We start from the raw sequence: 18,821 nt of genomic DNA, 5'->3' as shown, positions 1-18,821 counted from the left end.
CACCCCGCGGTGGCCATTGTCCGCCGCGCCGTGTCCCGCTGCGTCTTTGTCTTCACGCCCGAGCGGTCCCCGATTCATGCCAACGTTGGACTCACCCTTGGCGGGCTTTTCGGCCGAATCATGACGTCGGCATAGCTAATGAGCAGCACTATGACGTCATGGGTACCAAAGCCTTCCGAAGATTACTTCGCTACCCTTGTGTTTTCCGACAATTTCCTTATTTGGGTTGCACGGCTGCCATGCGCAGACGTCAACATCGCGCAGTGAAGAATAAGGCCGACATTTTGATGTTGGTTCATCGCTGTAGGACAAACATGGACAAGTTTACAGCCATTTTCGTCGAAGTCACTTATGTTTTCGCCCGTGTTACGCCGATTTTTCTGTATTAGTGAACGTTTTTTCCTTGAATGTACGGACCCTTTTGTTTACCTTCCCGTACATTTTATCGGCTGTCGTTGTCGATTTTTTTTCGGTCGCTGAGTTCAAACATTGCCCCATGTACGGAATTCTGCTGATGGACATGTACGGCAGACTTAGAAAGTCATGGGAGAAGATCGAGTCCGTACTTTAGGCGTGGCATTTTCCAAAGCCAAGCGGAAGATCGCCATTTATGTACCAGAAACGCACACCAGGAACATGTCCAGACATTCATGTTTCATATACATGTGGGTTCCCGATCTTATCTAGTCCTTGTCTGTTTCTATTTTTAGGCAAAAAAAAAGAAGCTTGGCACGTTGTGTTTGTTTCTTAGGGCTTCAGTTTAAAACACAGAAATATTAATTAAACACCCGCTCGCGCTAGTGTGTACAGTCAAGCAAAGGTCCCTGCTTCAAGTGTTGTATTACGTTTGTGGATAAGTCCGCCTACGATTCTTCATAATCATACTCAAAATTATTTCAACCCTCAGAATCACTCCAAACTTGTTCCAAACAATGTGCCCGTCGCCCGGTCGCAGAATGGTGAATTTTCTAACAATAGCGGGGGCCGCTTGCGGGCGCTTTTAATTTATGTAAATCAAGCGGTGATTGGCATATAGGTGTAATTTTTTTCACACATGAGTTGAACGTTGCTGAATAGGTACTAATTCTGAGCCCAGCCCCCTGTAGTATAATGTCCTTGTTCTAATGGAGAAACAAATTTTGTAATATTTTTTATTAGTGGTTGTTTAAAAATTGCGTAACTCCCTGAAATAAACCGAGGACCCACGAAACCGATTTAACCGTGAAGAGGATCCCCGCAACGCCAACAATGTGACCTGTTTGCGTGTTTGCAGGCGAATGTTACCAGCAAAGAAAGCTCCGGGGTCCATCGCCACACCGCTGAGCAGGGAGTGTCTTTTTAACAGTTAGGTGCGTTTATCAATTCAAATGAAAGGAGCACTTCAGACCAGCTTTGATGATTTTGCACCGAAAAGGAAGAAACAAAACTTCCTAATGAAAAAAGCAAGAAATCGTGGATGCAAAATATAAAGTTGCATGGTAATACTAGAGCTTCGATCGCACCCGGATGTCGATGTATGCTTGGCGGAACTGCATACGGATGTGTGGGACCGTCAGGGAAAAACAAATACTACTGTAGTGAGGGATTTACGCCAGGTTCCACGTCCACATTGATATTGCCACTTCTTGTGAGGTGCACCTGGGAGCCTTGCTTAGTCCTAAATTAGATACTTCAGAACCAGACGTTGGTGTCCAGAACTGTACCGGTAAATAATCGTTTTATTCTTCCATTTTATATATTTGTTTGTGAAATTTCACACAGTGAATGTTGTATACAAATTTTCTTTTTTTTTTAATTTAGAAATAACAAAAAAGTGAAATATATCATATTCTGTTATCGATACGCGCGCTCATGTATGGTTTTGTGGATTTGTTACTTTCTGTTTTTTAATGATTTTAGATGTACTAGTGAGGTACGCATTAGATTACCAAAGCATTTCGTCCGAAATTAAACTGTGACTATACTAACTAGATTGTATTATATATTTAAATACACTCAATCATGGTGATTTCAAATTTTACTGCATGTAACGCATACTTGATTTTCGGTTTTCTCCTGGATTTATAATAAATCTATATTTTCCCATTTTTTATAGTATAGCAAATTAGGGACAACGACGATTAAAACGTTGTGGGAAAAATGGCGAGAGGCTGGAGTAGAAAAAGTTCGAGGCCCATTAGAGCTTGCCTTCTCATCATTTGCCTCGGATTTGGCCTGCACCATTTCATGACCTGCGGTAGTGTGGAGGAATCGACCGTACCTGGAAGAACAGGTGCTTCCATCAGAAACATGCAATGGCCTGGGAGCTCAAATTCATCGAACAGGTATGTATCTTTCCGAACGGTTTAATACATAAAAGTATTTCTAAAAAAATTATACTGAAATTTTGAAACCGATTTAGGTTAGTATGATAATGTTTAAATGCAATGAACAAATATTCGCAATGTATTTATATTAGTGAAAGTTTTCATTTGAAACATACAACGGCGACATATTTTATCTAAAAATAGCAAAAGATGACAATCACAAGCGTACGCGTAAACACCACACACACAAACACACAGAGAGGGAGAGGGAGGGGGGATTTTTCATAAGCAAGCAAGTAAAACTTCCTATGGACTTTCCCATATGAACAATTCCCCCCCACCCAAAAAAAAGAGCAACGGAAAATGATGTGTTGATAGAATATCCCCCCTCCATAAAAGTCTTCTTATTCATTCAACAGACTAGTCCAACATTACGATTACGGAAAGGTCTTGAATTTGTTTTTTTATTGAACTGTATAAACAAATATACCGACAGAACTGCCCGACTATCTGAACGATTTTAAAAAGGGCCCCCATAAGTGGACAATAAATTAGGATCGAATCTGAGAAAGTTAACTTTTCCCAATACTAACACTATTTAATAACGGTCTCTTCCAAAATTACCATAAAACTCATCTCTGATCTAAAAGCATTCATGGTTTTGTCCATGTTACTGTCTCGCCGAATTTCTAGGTGTTTGGTCCATTTAACAAAATACACTTTAATACTTTGTATGGAGTGACATATTTAAAAAAAAACAGAAACGCACATGTGCAGACGGAGACTAGACAGACATGCGAACGTAAATACATACACATGAACGTGCAAATACAAAAATGCACATGCATAAACTTGCATTTACAAGTTAAGGAATTCTTCCAGAACAATCTTCAATTTTAAAAGGGGAAACTCTGATTGCATCAAAACGCTTTGGAAATTAGACCGAGTTATTTCACATTTAAAATTTCAATCAATTTCAGCATGGGTAAGTGAATATGTAAATAAGACTCAGATATTTGCATCAGGCCATTGTGAGACAGTCAATAATTGAGTCAATAACTGGTTTTTCCAATTTCATGGATGACATCCTCCGCAGACTCCAAATCTAAAGCGAGCGGGCGATTCCAATCTTCCCTGTTACATATACGTCAATTATGGTGTTTTTTAACACTGGTGACGATGGTCTGTGTTTTTTTTAATCTGTTCTTAATCAGTATTTTATATGTGTACGCAAAATGAGTGAATCCAATTTTAACAATGTCGATGTAGGGAATTACGTATTCTATTGCGTGTTCTTGCGAAATCTAGCGAGGCAAGATCATTAGGAATTCAAGATACTTGCAGTTGCTAAAGTTTGTCCTTTTGGTCAATCCCAAATTTGGTCGCGTTTGGGATGAATTCTCGCATTTATAGTCGCATTGAAAAACGGTGACTACAAGTGGACACTGAAAAATGGGTGAAATTGCCCCCAGAATTTACTTGGTTTAAACGTGATGGTTGTGTTGTTCTACGTACGGTATGTCTAGGCGAATCTGTGCCAAAAATCCACGAAGGCCAACACTTAAAGACGGTTTTTTAAATCATTTTCTAGCACACTTTTTGCATGCAATCCATGAACATTTTCGGTGGCTTAGAACAACTTTGACTTGAGACATTAGTACTACTTCTTTGTTGTTGATATGACTCCGTCTTGATTTTACCGACTGCGATTAATGCTATAAATTGAAAATGATAAAAAAATGAATGATGGAAAATCATTTCTTGTCAGACTGATATTCTGATACATCAAGATCTGTTTGACAACGCTACTATAAAATAGTTAGAGCTTAAGCATCTCCTTGCCCCTCAAGGGTTACGCCCAGCAATGGCTGCCAGTTAGTAGATGTCCCAGTACTGGGGAAGCATCTGATGCCATCCTCAGTGGGGACGTTCCAGATGGGAAGGTCCAAATGGCCAGTTCGAAATGGTCAACATTGCTGGGTAGCATAGATAGGTCATTTTAGTTTCATTTTTTAGTTTCTGTCTCTTAGCCAGATGCAAGGACCTCAAACAGTGAGTATGCTCCCCCTCGCAACATTTGTTTATGAGTCATCAGATGTTTATTTCGTTTTCCGTCCAAACTCCAACTCATGAAAATTGTAACCCTGGACCTGGAACCACCTAATTTGAGGTATATCACTACCTCAGGCGTGTTTGAGTGCTACTCTTTTTACGACAAGATGGCGCATGCTAAGGGTGACTAGTGGTAAAACCATTCTTTATTCACAAATAAAAGAAAGGAACATTGAGCCCAGGTCACGTCGGCCATAGCTGACCGAACATGGAGGGAGACATTAGACACATAACTTTATACAATACATCGGGACACACAATATTGCACAGTTTCCTTAAATATTGCACAGTTTATCACAATAATTTTTTAGACTTTGGCTTAAAAGTTACTTCTTCTATCTAGTGCGACTTAACCACGTTATAGTTTCAGGGAGTAGGCCGGTATTAATGATAAGTTCAATGTAGTTACAGTAAGGTATCTGAGTCCAAATTCGGCTCGTGACGTGCATTCCATATACTATAGGACGATAAAATGGCAAACGGCTAATGTCTTTGAATAAGCTCTTTGGTACATGGTGGTTTTGACTTAACTACATGAAACAAAGTCCTAAGTCTGCTCTTGTTGTCGGGTGTGATGAGTCCCCTAGATCCGATCTCGAATCTGGTAAGAGTTGTGGTGATGCCTGTTGTTCTAAAGTCTGCCGCTAGGGCTGCATACTTGTTGACTGGTTCTGATATTCTGTTCAAACGTCACGGTCAGTTCCTGAATATGGATAGTGTTTTGCTCTGGGAAGTAAGTGACTAAGTCAGGTTTCTGGGTTGTAGGCAGTATGTGTACCGGCAGAGTTCCTCCGTTGGTTGTGTGTCCTTGGATGTCGCATATAGAGTGGCAGTAATTTGTGAGAAGTTAATGGCTTCCTGTATGCTGTCCGCTATGTGCTTCAGTATAGCGTTGTGTCGGAATGTGTAGCGTCCTTGCTGAAGAGAGACACTGCAGTGGTTCAGAACGTGGTGAAGTGTTTCTCGGTCCTCGCACAGTTTGCATCTGTCACTGCTACGTTTCCCCCACGTCGCCAGGTTACAGAAGGTAGGCTGGGCGTCTATGGAGGCGCGCACCGCGAAACTTAAGATACCTTTTGGCAAGTTGTAGATGGTTGACCGCCACGTCAGATCGCACTTCTCCTCCTCAAGCAATTGTAACATGTGTCCTTGTTGCAGTATGTTCTTTTGATGCTCACTCCACACATCATGGCGCATGTCAGTCACCTGTTGTTTGATGTGTTTACGTACTGAAGGCCATTCTAAGTCTTTTTGCCGCGCAGGTGGCTTGTTGGTGGATGGTGTGGCGGGTTTTAATACCCCGTTTCTGCATTTTCCTTGTCAACTGCGATTCACGGTCTAATTTGGTCAGTACAGCCTGCTTCACCTTGTCGTCAGCTATGAGAGTGGACCTACTGTAGGCTAGAGTGTGGGCTTCAAGGTACAGGTCTGATATGGTTCTGTAGTTGAGACCCCTGGTGTTGTACAGGATAGCGATTGTAGCACTGGGTTGGATTTTCAGCCAAGTTTTGATCGCCTTTGTGTGGATAGCATCAAGCTTTTGTAACTGTGTATCTGTCAGATCATGCACCATCAACATGTACCTCCAAGATGGGAAAGCATACTCCATGTATACCCTGAGTTTGTATTCGTTACTTATGGCTGATTTGTTTATGTTTTCGATAGTTGTTACCTCCATGAAATGTGTCATGGAGGTTATATTTTCAGATGCGTTTATCTGTCCGTCCGTCTGTCCGTCTGTTGGTCAACAAGATAACTCAAGAACGCCTGGATGGATTGGTTTCATACTTGGTGTGTTGGTAGGGTGTGACGAAAACTGGAAATGATTAGATTTTGGTCCCCCTAGTGGCTTCCCTTGGTACTGCAGCGCAACTTCCGGTTTTGATATCTCGCGATCTGGACATGCTAGGGTCATGAAATTTTGATGGAATGTAGCTCTCGTGCTTGGGAAGAAGTCATATGAGTTTGGGCCCCCTAGCGGCTTGTTCTGGAACTGCAGGGCACTTTCTGGCGAAATGTTTAAAAGCCAATAAGTCCAGACAGGAACAACATATTTTCATTATTTTTGGTGTGTAGGTAGCTGAGAGAGAGATGTACATAATTTATTGCAAATTATGCAAATGAGGACTTTATTTGCATAATTAATGAGGAAATTCTATAATTACAGTGTTTTACATTATACTACTTACATACATGTAATGTATGTAACCTATGGCAGGCAGACCTTCAACAGATACTAATTATGCAAATGCTGACCTAATTTGCATAATTAATGCGAAAATTCTATGATTTCGCAATGGTGAATGATGAGAATGTCTTCATTATTTTTTGTGAAGGTAGCTGAGAGAGAGAGATGTACATAATTAAATGTAAATTATGCAAATGAGGACTTCATTTGCATAATTAATGAGGAAATTCTATAATTACAGTGTTTTACATTATACTATGTAACCTATGGCAGGCGGAACTTCAATAGATACTAATTATGCAAATGATGACCTAATTTGCATAATTAATGCGAAAATTCTATGATTTCGTAATGGTGAATGATGAGAATGCCATACTTGGGACATCTGTAAGTTAATCAAAAGTTAACATACATCACAATGCATATATCAGAGGTCATTTGCACAATTAAAGAAGAAATTTACATTTACATATCAAGATCATATTTCATGGAGGTATGAGATCTCGGAATTGTAGTTTCTATTGTTTTCACCAAAATGTCATAAGTCTCTTTGGTTTTGCTCAAGAATGTTATGTAGCCTCCCATGAATTTCTCCGGTGCGTCTTTAGTTCTTCTTACCGCGATCATGAAGCTAATGTCCGTTGATTTGCCACTCACGATAGACATGGACTTACACTTGCGTGGTTTCAACGATAGGTTCATTGACTTGGTGTTGGAGGATATTTGAGTGATGAGTTTCTGGTGTTGTCTCTTGTTGGTTGTTATAAGGCAAGAGTCGTCCGCGAAAGACAGTGTGATGTAGTGCTGGCCGTTGAGGCAATACCGTGTTGTTGTTCTAGTCCCTTGAGGTGCTGAAGGATGGGCTGGAACACTGTTAGGAAGATGATGGGTGACAGGTTGTCTCCTTGGAACACCCTTTTTCCGAAGGTGAAGGGGTCGGTTTCCCAGAAATGACCTTTTACTTGCCCTGGCAGACGAGAGTACAGGTTTTTTATGTACGTCGTAATGATTGGTGGAAATCCATTTCTCTCCATTTGGTAGTAGATAAGCTCGTGTTCCACTGAACCAAAAGCGTCCGCCAGGTCAAACCACGTAATGTGCACTGTACGGCGGTTCTTCCTGGCATGTGCTATTATCTCCCTCATGACTTGGACATGTTCAACACAGCCGTTAATACCCGTTAGGAATGCCTTTTGTGTCTCCGGGTCTATCAGTCCATTGCAGGTCATGTAGTTTGCCCATCTCTCCGAAAGTATTTGGTGGAAAATCTTCGAGACGCAGCACGTAAGGCAGATCATCCGGAAGTTTTCGCCTGCCTCTGGACTTCCATCTTTGTGTAGAAGTGACACATAACAGGATGACCATGATGTCGGTGGATCCCCTGATGCGACCAGTTTTGAGAACAGTGTACTGAGAAGCAGGTGGCAGGCTGGCAGGTGTTTGAGGTGTCCATACATTATACCGTCTGGGCCAGGTGCAGATGTAGAACAGCGTTTAGATAAGATTCCCTTAAAGTCTTTCGGCCTTATGGGTAACATGTCAGAAGTAGTCTCGAGCGTTTGATCTCCCACAGGCAAATGGGAAAACCAAAACAGTTTGTTGAAGTCAACACGGGTTGGGTTTGAGTCTTTGTTGTTGTAGTACTCATTTACATAATCAAGAGAGGATGCTGGTTTAATCGGGGGGATATCAAGCTGACCTTTTGCGCATTTTGCAGCAAACTTCCAGAAGTTCTTGTGATACTCCTTCCCTTGATGTGCTGCCGATTTTGTAGTTTCCTTTCGTTTTTGCTGTCGTTTCAAGAAGGAGTATGTTTTGATTGCGTCACGGAATGCTTTGTAATCTTCAGGTGTTGTGTCTCTGAATGCCTTCTTACGAAGCTTGTTTTTCAGACGTTTTACTCGTGGGAGAGACTGCGGTTCGTGACTAATGTAGGCTTCTGAGTGTTGTTCTTCTGTGTTCTGGCTGCTGAACTCTGGTTTACTTGACATGAAGTCGCACAAGATGTCGCTGAAGCCCTCCCCAGCTAATTTCGGGGATATTTCGTTTGAAGCGAGTTCGTGGTGTAGTGGGCCGAGAAGAGTTTTCACATCCTTATTATATTCCGTCCAGGAATCTGTAGACAGTAAAGGAAGTTTGAAGGACAAGAATGCGTGAGTACCTGAGGTAGCGACACTTATCAGCATAATCAGCCACGCCCAGGTGCTGGTAGCGCCATGTTGGTCCTGGGGAGGGTGTCGTTGGCAATGTTTCAAAGCGGCAGATTTGGCACAGTGATAACAAGCAGGGAGTCCTGAGTAGTCCATGGGCCAGGTCCCCAAAAATGACAATTTGTTACCAAACAGAGGGACAAAGGATGACTTAGTTTTTAGAAAGGTTGGGTCCTCTAGTTAATCATTATGCATGATAACCTTGCAGAGTGGCAGCTTTGACCTTGTTATCTGACCTTGAACTTTGACCCTGCACGAACCATGTCTTTTTTCTACTTTAATGCAAAGGGGAGTGGCAAATAATCAAATATGGATGTTTTTGAGATTGAAACTTAGTGGACTAATAAATCAGAAACCAAGGATTACAAAAATGTCAATTTTTGTTCCGATATGTCATTTCTAAGAGAAGTTATGAGCTTTTGAAATTCGATTTTTCGGTAAAAATTGGTAAAAAAATGGAATGTTTACTTTTCAAAACCTGTCAAATATACAGATTGCATTTTCGAGCCTGGTTTATGAATTCATCTGATTTGTTACACTTTTCCCTACATTTTAAGCTTTAAATCGTAAAAATCCATCAATCCAATCTGGAGATATGAGTATCTAAAAGTTCTATTCCCACAGGCCTTCTGTGGGGAAACCGTTGCTAGGGCCGTTGCTAAGGAGGCACTGGGCTGCTTTCCCAGTAAATATAAAATATAGTTTTCCTCAAGGTGGTCGATTCTAAGTGTCTATCGGCAAAGACGTGAAGTCAGGCCGTGAAAAGACGGTCCCGCCTGCTAGGCCAGGCAAGGCCTAAAACCCTAACTACACAACTACAGCATCGGGTAAATGTTAACATAAGCTTTTCTTTCTTACTATATTTCCCACCATTTTCCCTTATCTATGATGTCATTTTACATCATTTAGACGTTGTTCGCGGTTGCTTAAGACAAAAAAAATCCAAGAAGATATCAATATTCAATCGGACACTCCATGCCATCTTTAAACGTTTTCCCCACAGGTATCCCTCTATTTCCATTTATGAAACCGTATAAAAGTGCTCATAATAAATTTCAGCATTGTTTCTTTAGACATTATCACATGAACCAAAATGTACATTTTTGGATAGAAAAAAACACAAAATATCATTTTTTTATTCGGAAGAACGAAGTCATCAGCATTTAATAGGCAGAGATTCGTGGCAGTTGTTAACTTACATGTTTGTACCGAATTTCAGCAAAAGTGCTTCATTTATCATGGCACAGGTGTCAGAAATCTACATTTTTAGCTAAAAACACCCAAATAATGCGAAAATATTGCAAACAAATTGAGCTGCCCTCATATCTACACTCAGATACTTCACTCAAAATCGTCAGGACACAAACATTCCCCCACAGGTATCCCTCTATTGCCATTTATGCAACCGTATAAAAGTATTATCCTCTGCGTTGCTAGGGAGATGTATTTTCCTTAGCAACGGTTACCATGGAAACATGATATGAATTTCTGAAGCCCTGAAAATGGACAATTTTCCACCGATAAAAATTTTCTTCACGTTTTACATATGGTATGCACTACATTTTACTGGGAAAGCAGCCCAGTACCTCCTTAGCAACGGCCCTAGCAACGGTTTCCCCACAGAAGGCCTGTGGGAATAGAACTTTTAGATACTCATATCTCCAGATTGGATTGATGGATTTTTACGATTTAAAGCTTAAAATGTAGGGAAAAGTGTAACAAATCAGATGAATTCATAAACCAGGCTCGAAAATGCAATCTGTATATTTGACAGGTTTTGAAAACTAAACATTCCATTTTTTTACCAATTTTTACCGAAAAATCGAATTTCAAAAGCTCATAACTTCTCTTAGAAATGACATATCGGAACAAAATTGACATTTTTGTAATCCTTTGTTCCTGTTTTATCTGGCCGCCAAGTAACGTTGGAAAATATCCATATTTGATTATTTGACACTCCCCTTTGCATTATAAGTAGGAAAGGAGGTGGTCCCTATGGGGTCAAAGTTCAAGGTCAGATAACAAGGTCAAAGCTGGGCACTCAACATGGTTATCATACATTTTCAAAAAGGTGGTGGGGAGGACTATCACATGAAGGCATTCGCGTTTTGTCCCTTGATTTGGTAACAAAATCTTGTCTGGCCCATGGACTAGAGACCTGTGTTGGACTTATTCGCTGGCCGTAGCAAAGGATATAGACAGCAAAAGGCGGAGGAATGTGCCTTGACGGAATGCTTACGGTGGCCAAAGGCATACGTAGAGGAAAACACACATTAAAGACCATGCTGTAGGATCTGCGACCACAGTAGTTAATAATGCTAATAGCTACAACAGCAAGTACAAAACCTGGCTGGTGCAGCAGTTGGCGGGGTGGGAATATTGCTGAGCCCAAAAGCTCACGACTCACTGGCGAAGGCGACTCAATTCAACGAACCCATAATGATTGCAAGCTTCCAGGGAAATCGAGTCACGTGTGGCGTAGCGGTAGCTTGTTCGGCTAGGAACCGAGAGTGCCCATCGGGTTCAAACTTTACCATGTCACCGAACTTGTGCCCTTGGGAAAGGCACTTTACATGCCTTTCCTTACTTCACTTGAATGAAAATGGCTGTGGTTATACACTTCCCTCGGATAGGACGTTAAATGCAGGTCCCTTGTTTGAAGAGAGCCACACCCCACGCAAGATCCCACCGCGCCTTTAGAAAAAGAGTAGGGGCAATTCCCCGTGTGAGAGGGACCAAGTACTATTATCTGATGATTCAGTAAGGACTACAGGAAGAATAGTGTAAAGTCACACTAATGGAGATCCAGAGTTGGAGTAAGTGCATAGAAAACTGCCTGAATTGCATTCCGCTCCCAAATGTTTGGTATTTCCTGAAAAAAAAAAACTATCAATAGTACTTCTCCAGGCATTCTCCAGGCAGGCAAGTTTGGCGGCCAGCGAAGCGTTTTTAATTATTCAGCAAACAAAGGTTTTGTCGCCTGATGAACGAGATATCTTTGTTCTATTTGTGATTTTAAGGCAGTAGCTTCACCGAAGATGAATTTGTAATATATAACTTATAACCTGTTTCCTATTTTTTAAATTTGTCTTTTCTTCGCAGATATGTTAAACCCAAGCAAAGGTACATGTAAAATATATTAACAAAATAAGCAAAAATATTGACGACAACAAAGGATTCACAAGTGTTAAATATCCTGGGGTCAGTGTGTCCCCATTGGACCATGCCTTAACTCTCTGGGAAACTAAATCAACAGCGTTGCAATAGCAGTAAAAACGATTTAAGTCAATTATATAAACAAACTTATAGAAGGCATTTTGTTTCCGACAAGAAATATCAAATAAAACCTATATATACGCCTTGGGTCAGTTTTGACCCCATACGGTGTTTGGAGGGTTCAAGAGGCATAACCCCCTCTTCAGTATATATTCTTTGGAAACATTAAGGAACCTTAAAAAATTAGACATAGGCATCAGCGGTTCCTAAAAGTAAACGCCAATGCTCCGAGAAGTCTGTGAGGGAGGCTGCACAAGCCTGCTGTTGTGTATTTTTTGGGCTGCACATTATAGAACTCTACAACTAGAAAGACTATATATATGAAAATAGAAAGACTATATATATAAAAGTACCATAATTTTGTGCGTCCAAGAAGGCCAAATTGGAAAAAAATGTTTGCCATATTATTAACATTACTAAAAGTAATTAATGTCTTCTTTTTTCAGACGCAATTCTGGACACCAGACCTGTAGCCCTAAAACAAAGATCGCTTTTATAAAGGTACATAAAGCTGCAAGTAGCACTATCATGCAAATCCTACAACGGTTTGGGTATCTGCGGAAACTTTCATTTGTGCAACACAGAACCGCAGATGTTAACGGCTTATATCCTCATGGTTTATTATATCCCCATAGACTAATGCCACCTCAAGGGGAAAGTCACGATATACTTACTTACCATACCGTGTACGATCGCCCAAATATCGTACGTCTACTTACGCCGGAAGCCAAATTCGTCACTATACTTAGAGAACCGTTTCAGCAATTTTCATCTGCATTCGCATTCTACGGCTACAAAAGGATATTTAATATCACTGCTCCGAATCCAGTAGAGGAGTTTTTAAAAAGTCCTGCCTTTTACGATAAGTTTAAAAGACAAAGGACAAAAAATCCTATGGCGGTGGATCTAGGCTTACCTATAGACCTTTTGTCCCAGTCGCTTCAAATAAACGATATCGCCAATATCAGCAAAAACTTTATACATAATCTCTCTCGGGAATTTGACCTTGTGATGATATCAGACCACTTTGACGAATCTTTGGTGCTGTTGAGGCGTCTGATGTGTTGGGACTTAAAGGACGTTTTGTACTACAAGTACAACAACTATAATTATTCTTTAGAATATGATACGAGTTCTGTCCCACAAAGACTGCGAGACAACCATGAAGAGTGGGATGCCATAGACTATGCCCTGTACAGATACTTTAACGAAACACTGTGGAAGAAAATAGCTACTGAAGACGACTTTGCCGAGGAGCTGTCGCATTTCAAGGACGTCGAACGGAAGATGCGAATTCACTGCAACTCCGACTACTCAGTCATGGAACCCATTTTTATCTCGGAATCTCCCTGGAATTCAGCTTTTAAGATTGACTCGGAATATTGCCTATGGGCAAAAACGTTCCACTTATGTTACTATTACCTAATTAGAGACAGAAACAGCAAATACCAATACGGATTAAAGGGATCTATTGACTATGGGAAAGCTGCAATAAACGGGGGTTTCTTTTTGCCGCCATTCTGCAGCACGGAGTGTGAGAATATAAAGAAATATTGCTCTCTTAATGAGTATGTTCACCATTGCTATCTTGAAGGGTTTTTGAAAGACATACAGTCTAGTTCACAACGGATAAAGTCCCTAGGGCATGGGGGTAAGCCTATACCGCTTGGCTAGCCTTTCATACACTCTTTGCATTTGATATTGTACATGCATTGAATAAATACAAAGACATTCACTGGTGAAAAAGTGAGATTTGCCGGATCGGATTTCTATAATTTACTATTCCGAAGCCTGAAGCTAAAGGTTAAATACACTATAATAGGTCCGTAAATCATTTAATTTTGTTTGTGAAATAATTGAATAGTAAAGTATTTGTTTTCATTCACAACCATTTGGTTAACACGATTATTGCAATATAGTTTATTGATACCCAATATGTGACCTTGTAATGTCACAATAAGCGTATATGAATGTTAACTCTAATATACCCTAAAGTAGAAACAATCTTATAAATTAATGAAAGTTCGGGTGTTGCAAAAACCCCGAGTTTATTTTAAAATGATCAATGTACTAACCGAGATATGTGATATAAAATGGTTACCTAGTTCATGAAATTTGTTTAGTAACTAGCTTTAAGTATTTGTGTTTAACCCTAGTCAACATGTAATCATGTATAATCAGAGTCTTGAGAAAAGTGTACTTTAGCTCAGAGAAATATATCCAGAGCAACTATGTATGTGGACTTTGCAAATAAGTAAAACTCTAGGGGACATTTAAACCTTAATCATTTACTCCAACAACTGAATATAATTTTGGATACGGTAGGGCGTTTCAACTACTTTTTGTCAGTTTCCCCAGCCTAGATAGCGGATTGATTAAAAATGCGATTAAGGATTTACATAATTTCAGACATATAAGAAGTTATGTATACAGCTAAATATAACTTTGGTCCACAGGACACAATTCTTGTTAATATTCGGAGAATTATTGATGGATTTTGCAATGTGGCTAAGGTGATTTTCAAATCTACAAAAGGCTTATGGATAATGGTTGGAAGAGACAGACACCGACAAAAACAAGTTGTTTATCTTAAAGTATTATTGAACCATCTTGGCAAATAAGACTATTGTAGAATAAATTCATTAAAAAAATGTAAATGAGATCCTAGATTTCACGTTATTTACCCGATTCTGTTGAAATTTTCAACGCGCCAAAATAATAAAAAGAAATATTATTGACCATGACGGAATTTGTGTTTTTCATTATTAGTTCACTTTCTTTCCGCTTGTTCAAATGATTTCAATACGTTAGATCCTATAAATAAATTCAATATACTTAGGGGAGATAACAAATACAGTGTTTAAATAGAGAAATACAGTAAGGAATATTTAATTTTTAAAGACTAGATTAATATTTATAAAATAGTTAAACCTTTATTGTTGTCGCTGACATACATTCAGTGCGTCATTTGCCAAAAGTATATTCTGTAGAGTGACGTTATTGTCATTTGGCTTTGTTAGATATATTTGATTATTGAGTCGATAAACAATCTTCCAATCAACTAGAAAGGCCGGTATTTGCTGGGGGGCAAATGCAGCAAATGGTTTCATCACATCCCCTGCACCAAAAATGGATCCATCCCACTCTCACACAAATGGATTGTTCCTAAATCACCCCTGTCCAAATTTTGAAGTGTTCAAATAGTTTATAACCCTATGCAGCAATGGGATCTTCCAAAGCCTTCTGTTGGAACATGTAGAAACGATATTAGAACCAGTGTTCTATTTAGAACCGCCATTTGTGGATTTGAGGATCAAGCTACAATCGCTGTTTCACAGAACGTAAGGTAAATAAAAGTATTAAGTATTAAGTGAAAGTATGAAAGGTAAATAAAAGAATAGTGAATACTATAGTCTAAACATTTGGTGCCAAGCCACCCTTATGCCTCATTTGAGGTTATTATTGTTTTAGCGCACAGTTTTGACAAAAAATAGCAAAAAAGCCTATCTTATATACTTTTTAAGTGACACACGCCAAAAGCATAAAAATATTCTGTGGGCTTGTATCCTATGATCTCCCATACCTAAATTCAGGGCTTTTAGTTTTAATATTAGGACACAGGTGACAAAATACATTTTTGGTCAGGAAAAAGCCAAAAAGTCCTTTTTTCCACAATTTTAAAGTGGAGTATGTCACAATCTTGAATGCTGTTTTGTAGAATATGTCCAAGGTATCCCTATACCAAATTTCAGGTCATTTGGTTTTAGTACCAGGGCTCCAGATTCCAAAATGTATATTTTTTTTGCATGAAAACGGCCAAAAAAAACAGAATTTAAAAAAATGATTGGTATTTGGCTCTACCTTCATGCAAAATTTTATGGCATTCAGCCCCAAAATAAAGAAACTGAATCAATCTAACAAGATGCCAGGAGAAGGAAGAGAAGAAGAAGAGAGGAAGCAATATGTTTTCACCACGTTGTAGTCGAGAGAGTCCCGTGCTTCCATTTTTTTGTAATGGCTGTCCTGTGGCACACTCTGTCAAATGCCTTGCTTAAACAGTCAGTACAAGGCTACCCTAGACAGAACAAAGGCAGGAGCTGATTTGCAGACTATGGTCAGTTTTAAACATTCATATGTTTCTCTACTGGTTTCAGTGAAACAGTTTCGAATCCGGATACTTGTTACAAAGCCACATAATCAAGAAAATTAAATTGCAACCTTCAGTTTGTAAAAACAACATTGATTAAATTCCAACCTTCATATCACCCTGTCAAAGTTTTACCCAGAAACATATAGGATGCCCTTACTTTATAATGCTACTTGTAGCTTTACTTCAAACTTCACAACTGAATTAGCTTTTAGTAGAAATCCTTCAATCAGTGACTGTATTTTTGTAAGGTAGATTACGTACCTCCAAATTTTCGGTGTCGACTGTACACCTTTCTCACGGAGTGACCTAGTCTCGCGAGAACACGAGGCTAGGTCGAGACTTGTGTGGATCTTCTGACCTCCCCCGCCTCCTTGCGGAGAATTAGCTTTATCAGCTTTATGTCAAAATATGGCAAAAATGCGGTGCTTACTTGCTGTCGGATAAACCTGTATTGACTTAAGCTCTGCATGTAGAACTGTGCATGTAACTGCCAGCAAAAACCTTAAGCCAGAACATGGCAAGCCAGAGTTCTCTTCTTCGCAAGCTCCGAAGAGATCCATGTTTCCCGTCTCACGGACAAATACACACAAGTAGGGTAGTGAGCTCACCACACCTCAGCACGGTCGGGAATTAACACGATTACTCAGTAACACGATTAACTCTCTACACACTGTTGTTCTCATAACATGTACATACTTATACAGGAGCCTAATACAACAGCAAGTCATGTGCTGCGAGCTGGCGACCTGTTTTACCCTGGTTACCAATTGTTTAGCCAAAGTCGGGCTGGTCGGTTAAACCAAGGCTCTGTCCAGCAGATGTTGAACGCATCCTGACTTGTAACTAACTTCTAAACGGTGAGGTTCAAATGCTCATCGTCGTGATCAAGGTGGAAACACAGTAGGGATTTCCTCATCCTCGTCCGTGATGCTAGGGGGACTTCCAAGAAGAGTCTTGAGGTGGTTGTACCAGTTCTCAATCCTTTCCTCCTGAGCATTTCCTTCTAGTTGACCTTTTCTAGTAGCCTTTCTATAAGTGATGTCATTAATCCAGCTGTGTCCATGCTTGCAGTTCATTTTTCTCCACCTCTCTGGTCCTCTTCCTCCACTGTAATGTAGGCTTCTTTTATTTCTTCTTGGTCTGTCTATACTCTTGTCTGTTTGCTTCGGTTGTGTTCTCCTTGTACCTCCCATACACTTCGTTTAGGTCGTGTCTGACCTTTGCCACCCCCAGGGGTCTTCTGAGTGCCTTGCCCTCCTTCCTCTCTTCCTGAGTGCGACCACTTTTTGTGCTGCCTTCTCGGTAGTTTGATGAAACTCTCGTACATTTCCGTAGCAGATTCGTCGATATCCTTCAATGGTGGAACCTATTGTGCACCTTGATCATGTACTGGTCCTGTCGGTCACTCCGGGTCTTGAACAGGTTCCAGTCGTACTGCCTTTTCCTTGACTCTGCTTTCTTCTTCCCCTAGCTCAGTCTGAGCAAGGACATTATACTAAGACAACATAAACGGGAGGGAATGAATTGTGATGACGTGGCAGAACAGGCTAGTGAGTATCTAAGTATGTTAAATATAAAGTACAAGAGTAACGGAGCTGGTTCAATATAATAAAAAGACAGTCTCTTCGCAACAAAGGAGGTAGAAGTGTGTGTGTAAAGGAAACAGCATGTAGGATTAACACGCAGCTGTAAGTTCATGTTCAGAGGATGTAAGAGTCACGGAAGTACAAACTGATGACGACTTTAGCTAGGTGGTAACGACTTCAGGCGATGACGACTTATATTAGGCGGTAACATCTGAGTTCGAAGTGCTCGAGAGGTCGTGTCCGGTCTATGCGCTTACCACAAGACGAGCTACAACTCTGACTTCAGTCCTGAGTAGGTGATTCAGTCTTGACTGGGGCGATGAACCGCACAGCATCAGTCCCAGGTCCACACACATGGCTGCCACTGCAGGTTACGCTTCGCTGAACCAAAGTCACGATGAAATACACAGTACTACGAAGCAGTCCGGTCATGCTGGTTCGTTCATGAAACTCGACGGGATAAAGTACAACATCCCGCATGCTGGGGTCCCCTATCCCTACCTCGACACGGCGTCAACGCGTCTACATAACGAGGGATGGAACGTCCTATAGAACTTCACGTTCATCCGCACAGCGGATGGAACTTCGTGTTGGAACTTCACGTTCATTCACACGGGGGATGGAACATCGGTAAAACTTCAAGTTCACCCACACTTGGATGCAACTAATGGTGGAATTTCCCCTTCATCCACACGGGGGAACCGATGGAACTTCACTTTCGACTCCCGGGGAAATCTGACGTTCACGGGAGTACAGTGAAACTCACGTTCAGCCGCACGGGGGGTGGAACTTCCCATCAACAAATGTGTCCACAGGGGGACTACATTCAACAGTCATGTGTCTGCACACAGGGAGCACATCTCAATTTAACGTTACGTACATACTAGTAACCTGTCAGGACATTGGGAGGGGGGTAAAGGCAAAAAGGGAAGGAATGATGGAGTCGGGGGGATTGAACAAGGAGGGGTAGGGACTGAGGAGGAGGACGTTTCC

General features: G+C 40.6%; 1 protein-coding gene across 1 annotated transcript; it reads left to right on the top strand.

The window, feature by feature from the left end:
• Positions 1-2,122: 2,122 nt before the first annotated feature.
• On the top strand, positions 2,123-13,916 carry LOC109473342 (galactosylceramide sulfotransferase-like). Its single transcript, XM_019773211.1, has 2 exons — positions 2,123-2,324; positions 12,539-13,916. The coding sequence occupies exons 1-2, from the start codon at positions 2,140-2,142 to the stop codon at positions 13,764-13,766; spliced, it is 1,413 nt and encodes a 470-aa protein (XP_019628770.1). The 5' UTR covers positions 2,123-2,139; the 3' UTR covers positions 13,767-13,916.
• The last annotated feature ends 4,905 nt before the right edge of the window (positions 13,917-18,821 follow it).

This window comes from Branchiostoma belcheri, unplaced genomic scaffold, assembly GCF_001625305.1.
Source record: "Branchiostoma belcheri isolate BF01 breed outbred unplaced genomic scaffold, Haploidv18h27 scaffold100, whole genome shotgun sequence".
Classification (NCBI taxonomy): Eukaryota; Metazoa; Chordata; class Leptocardii; order Amphioxiformes; family Branchiostomatidae; genus Branchiostoma; species Branchiostoma belcheri.
Note: the sequence above shows the minus strand (reverse complement) of the source record. Positions and strands in the feature narration are given on the sequence as shown.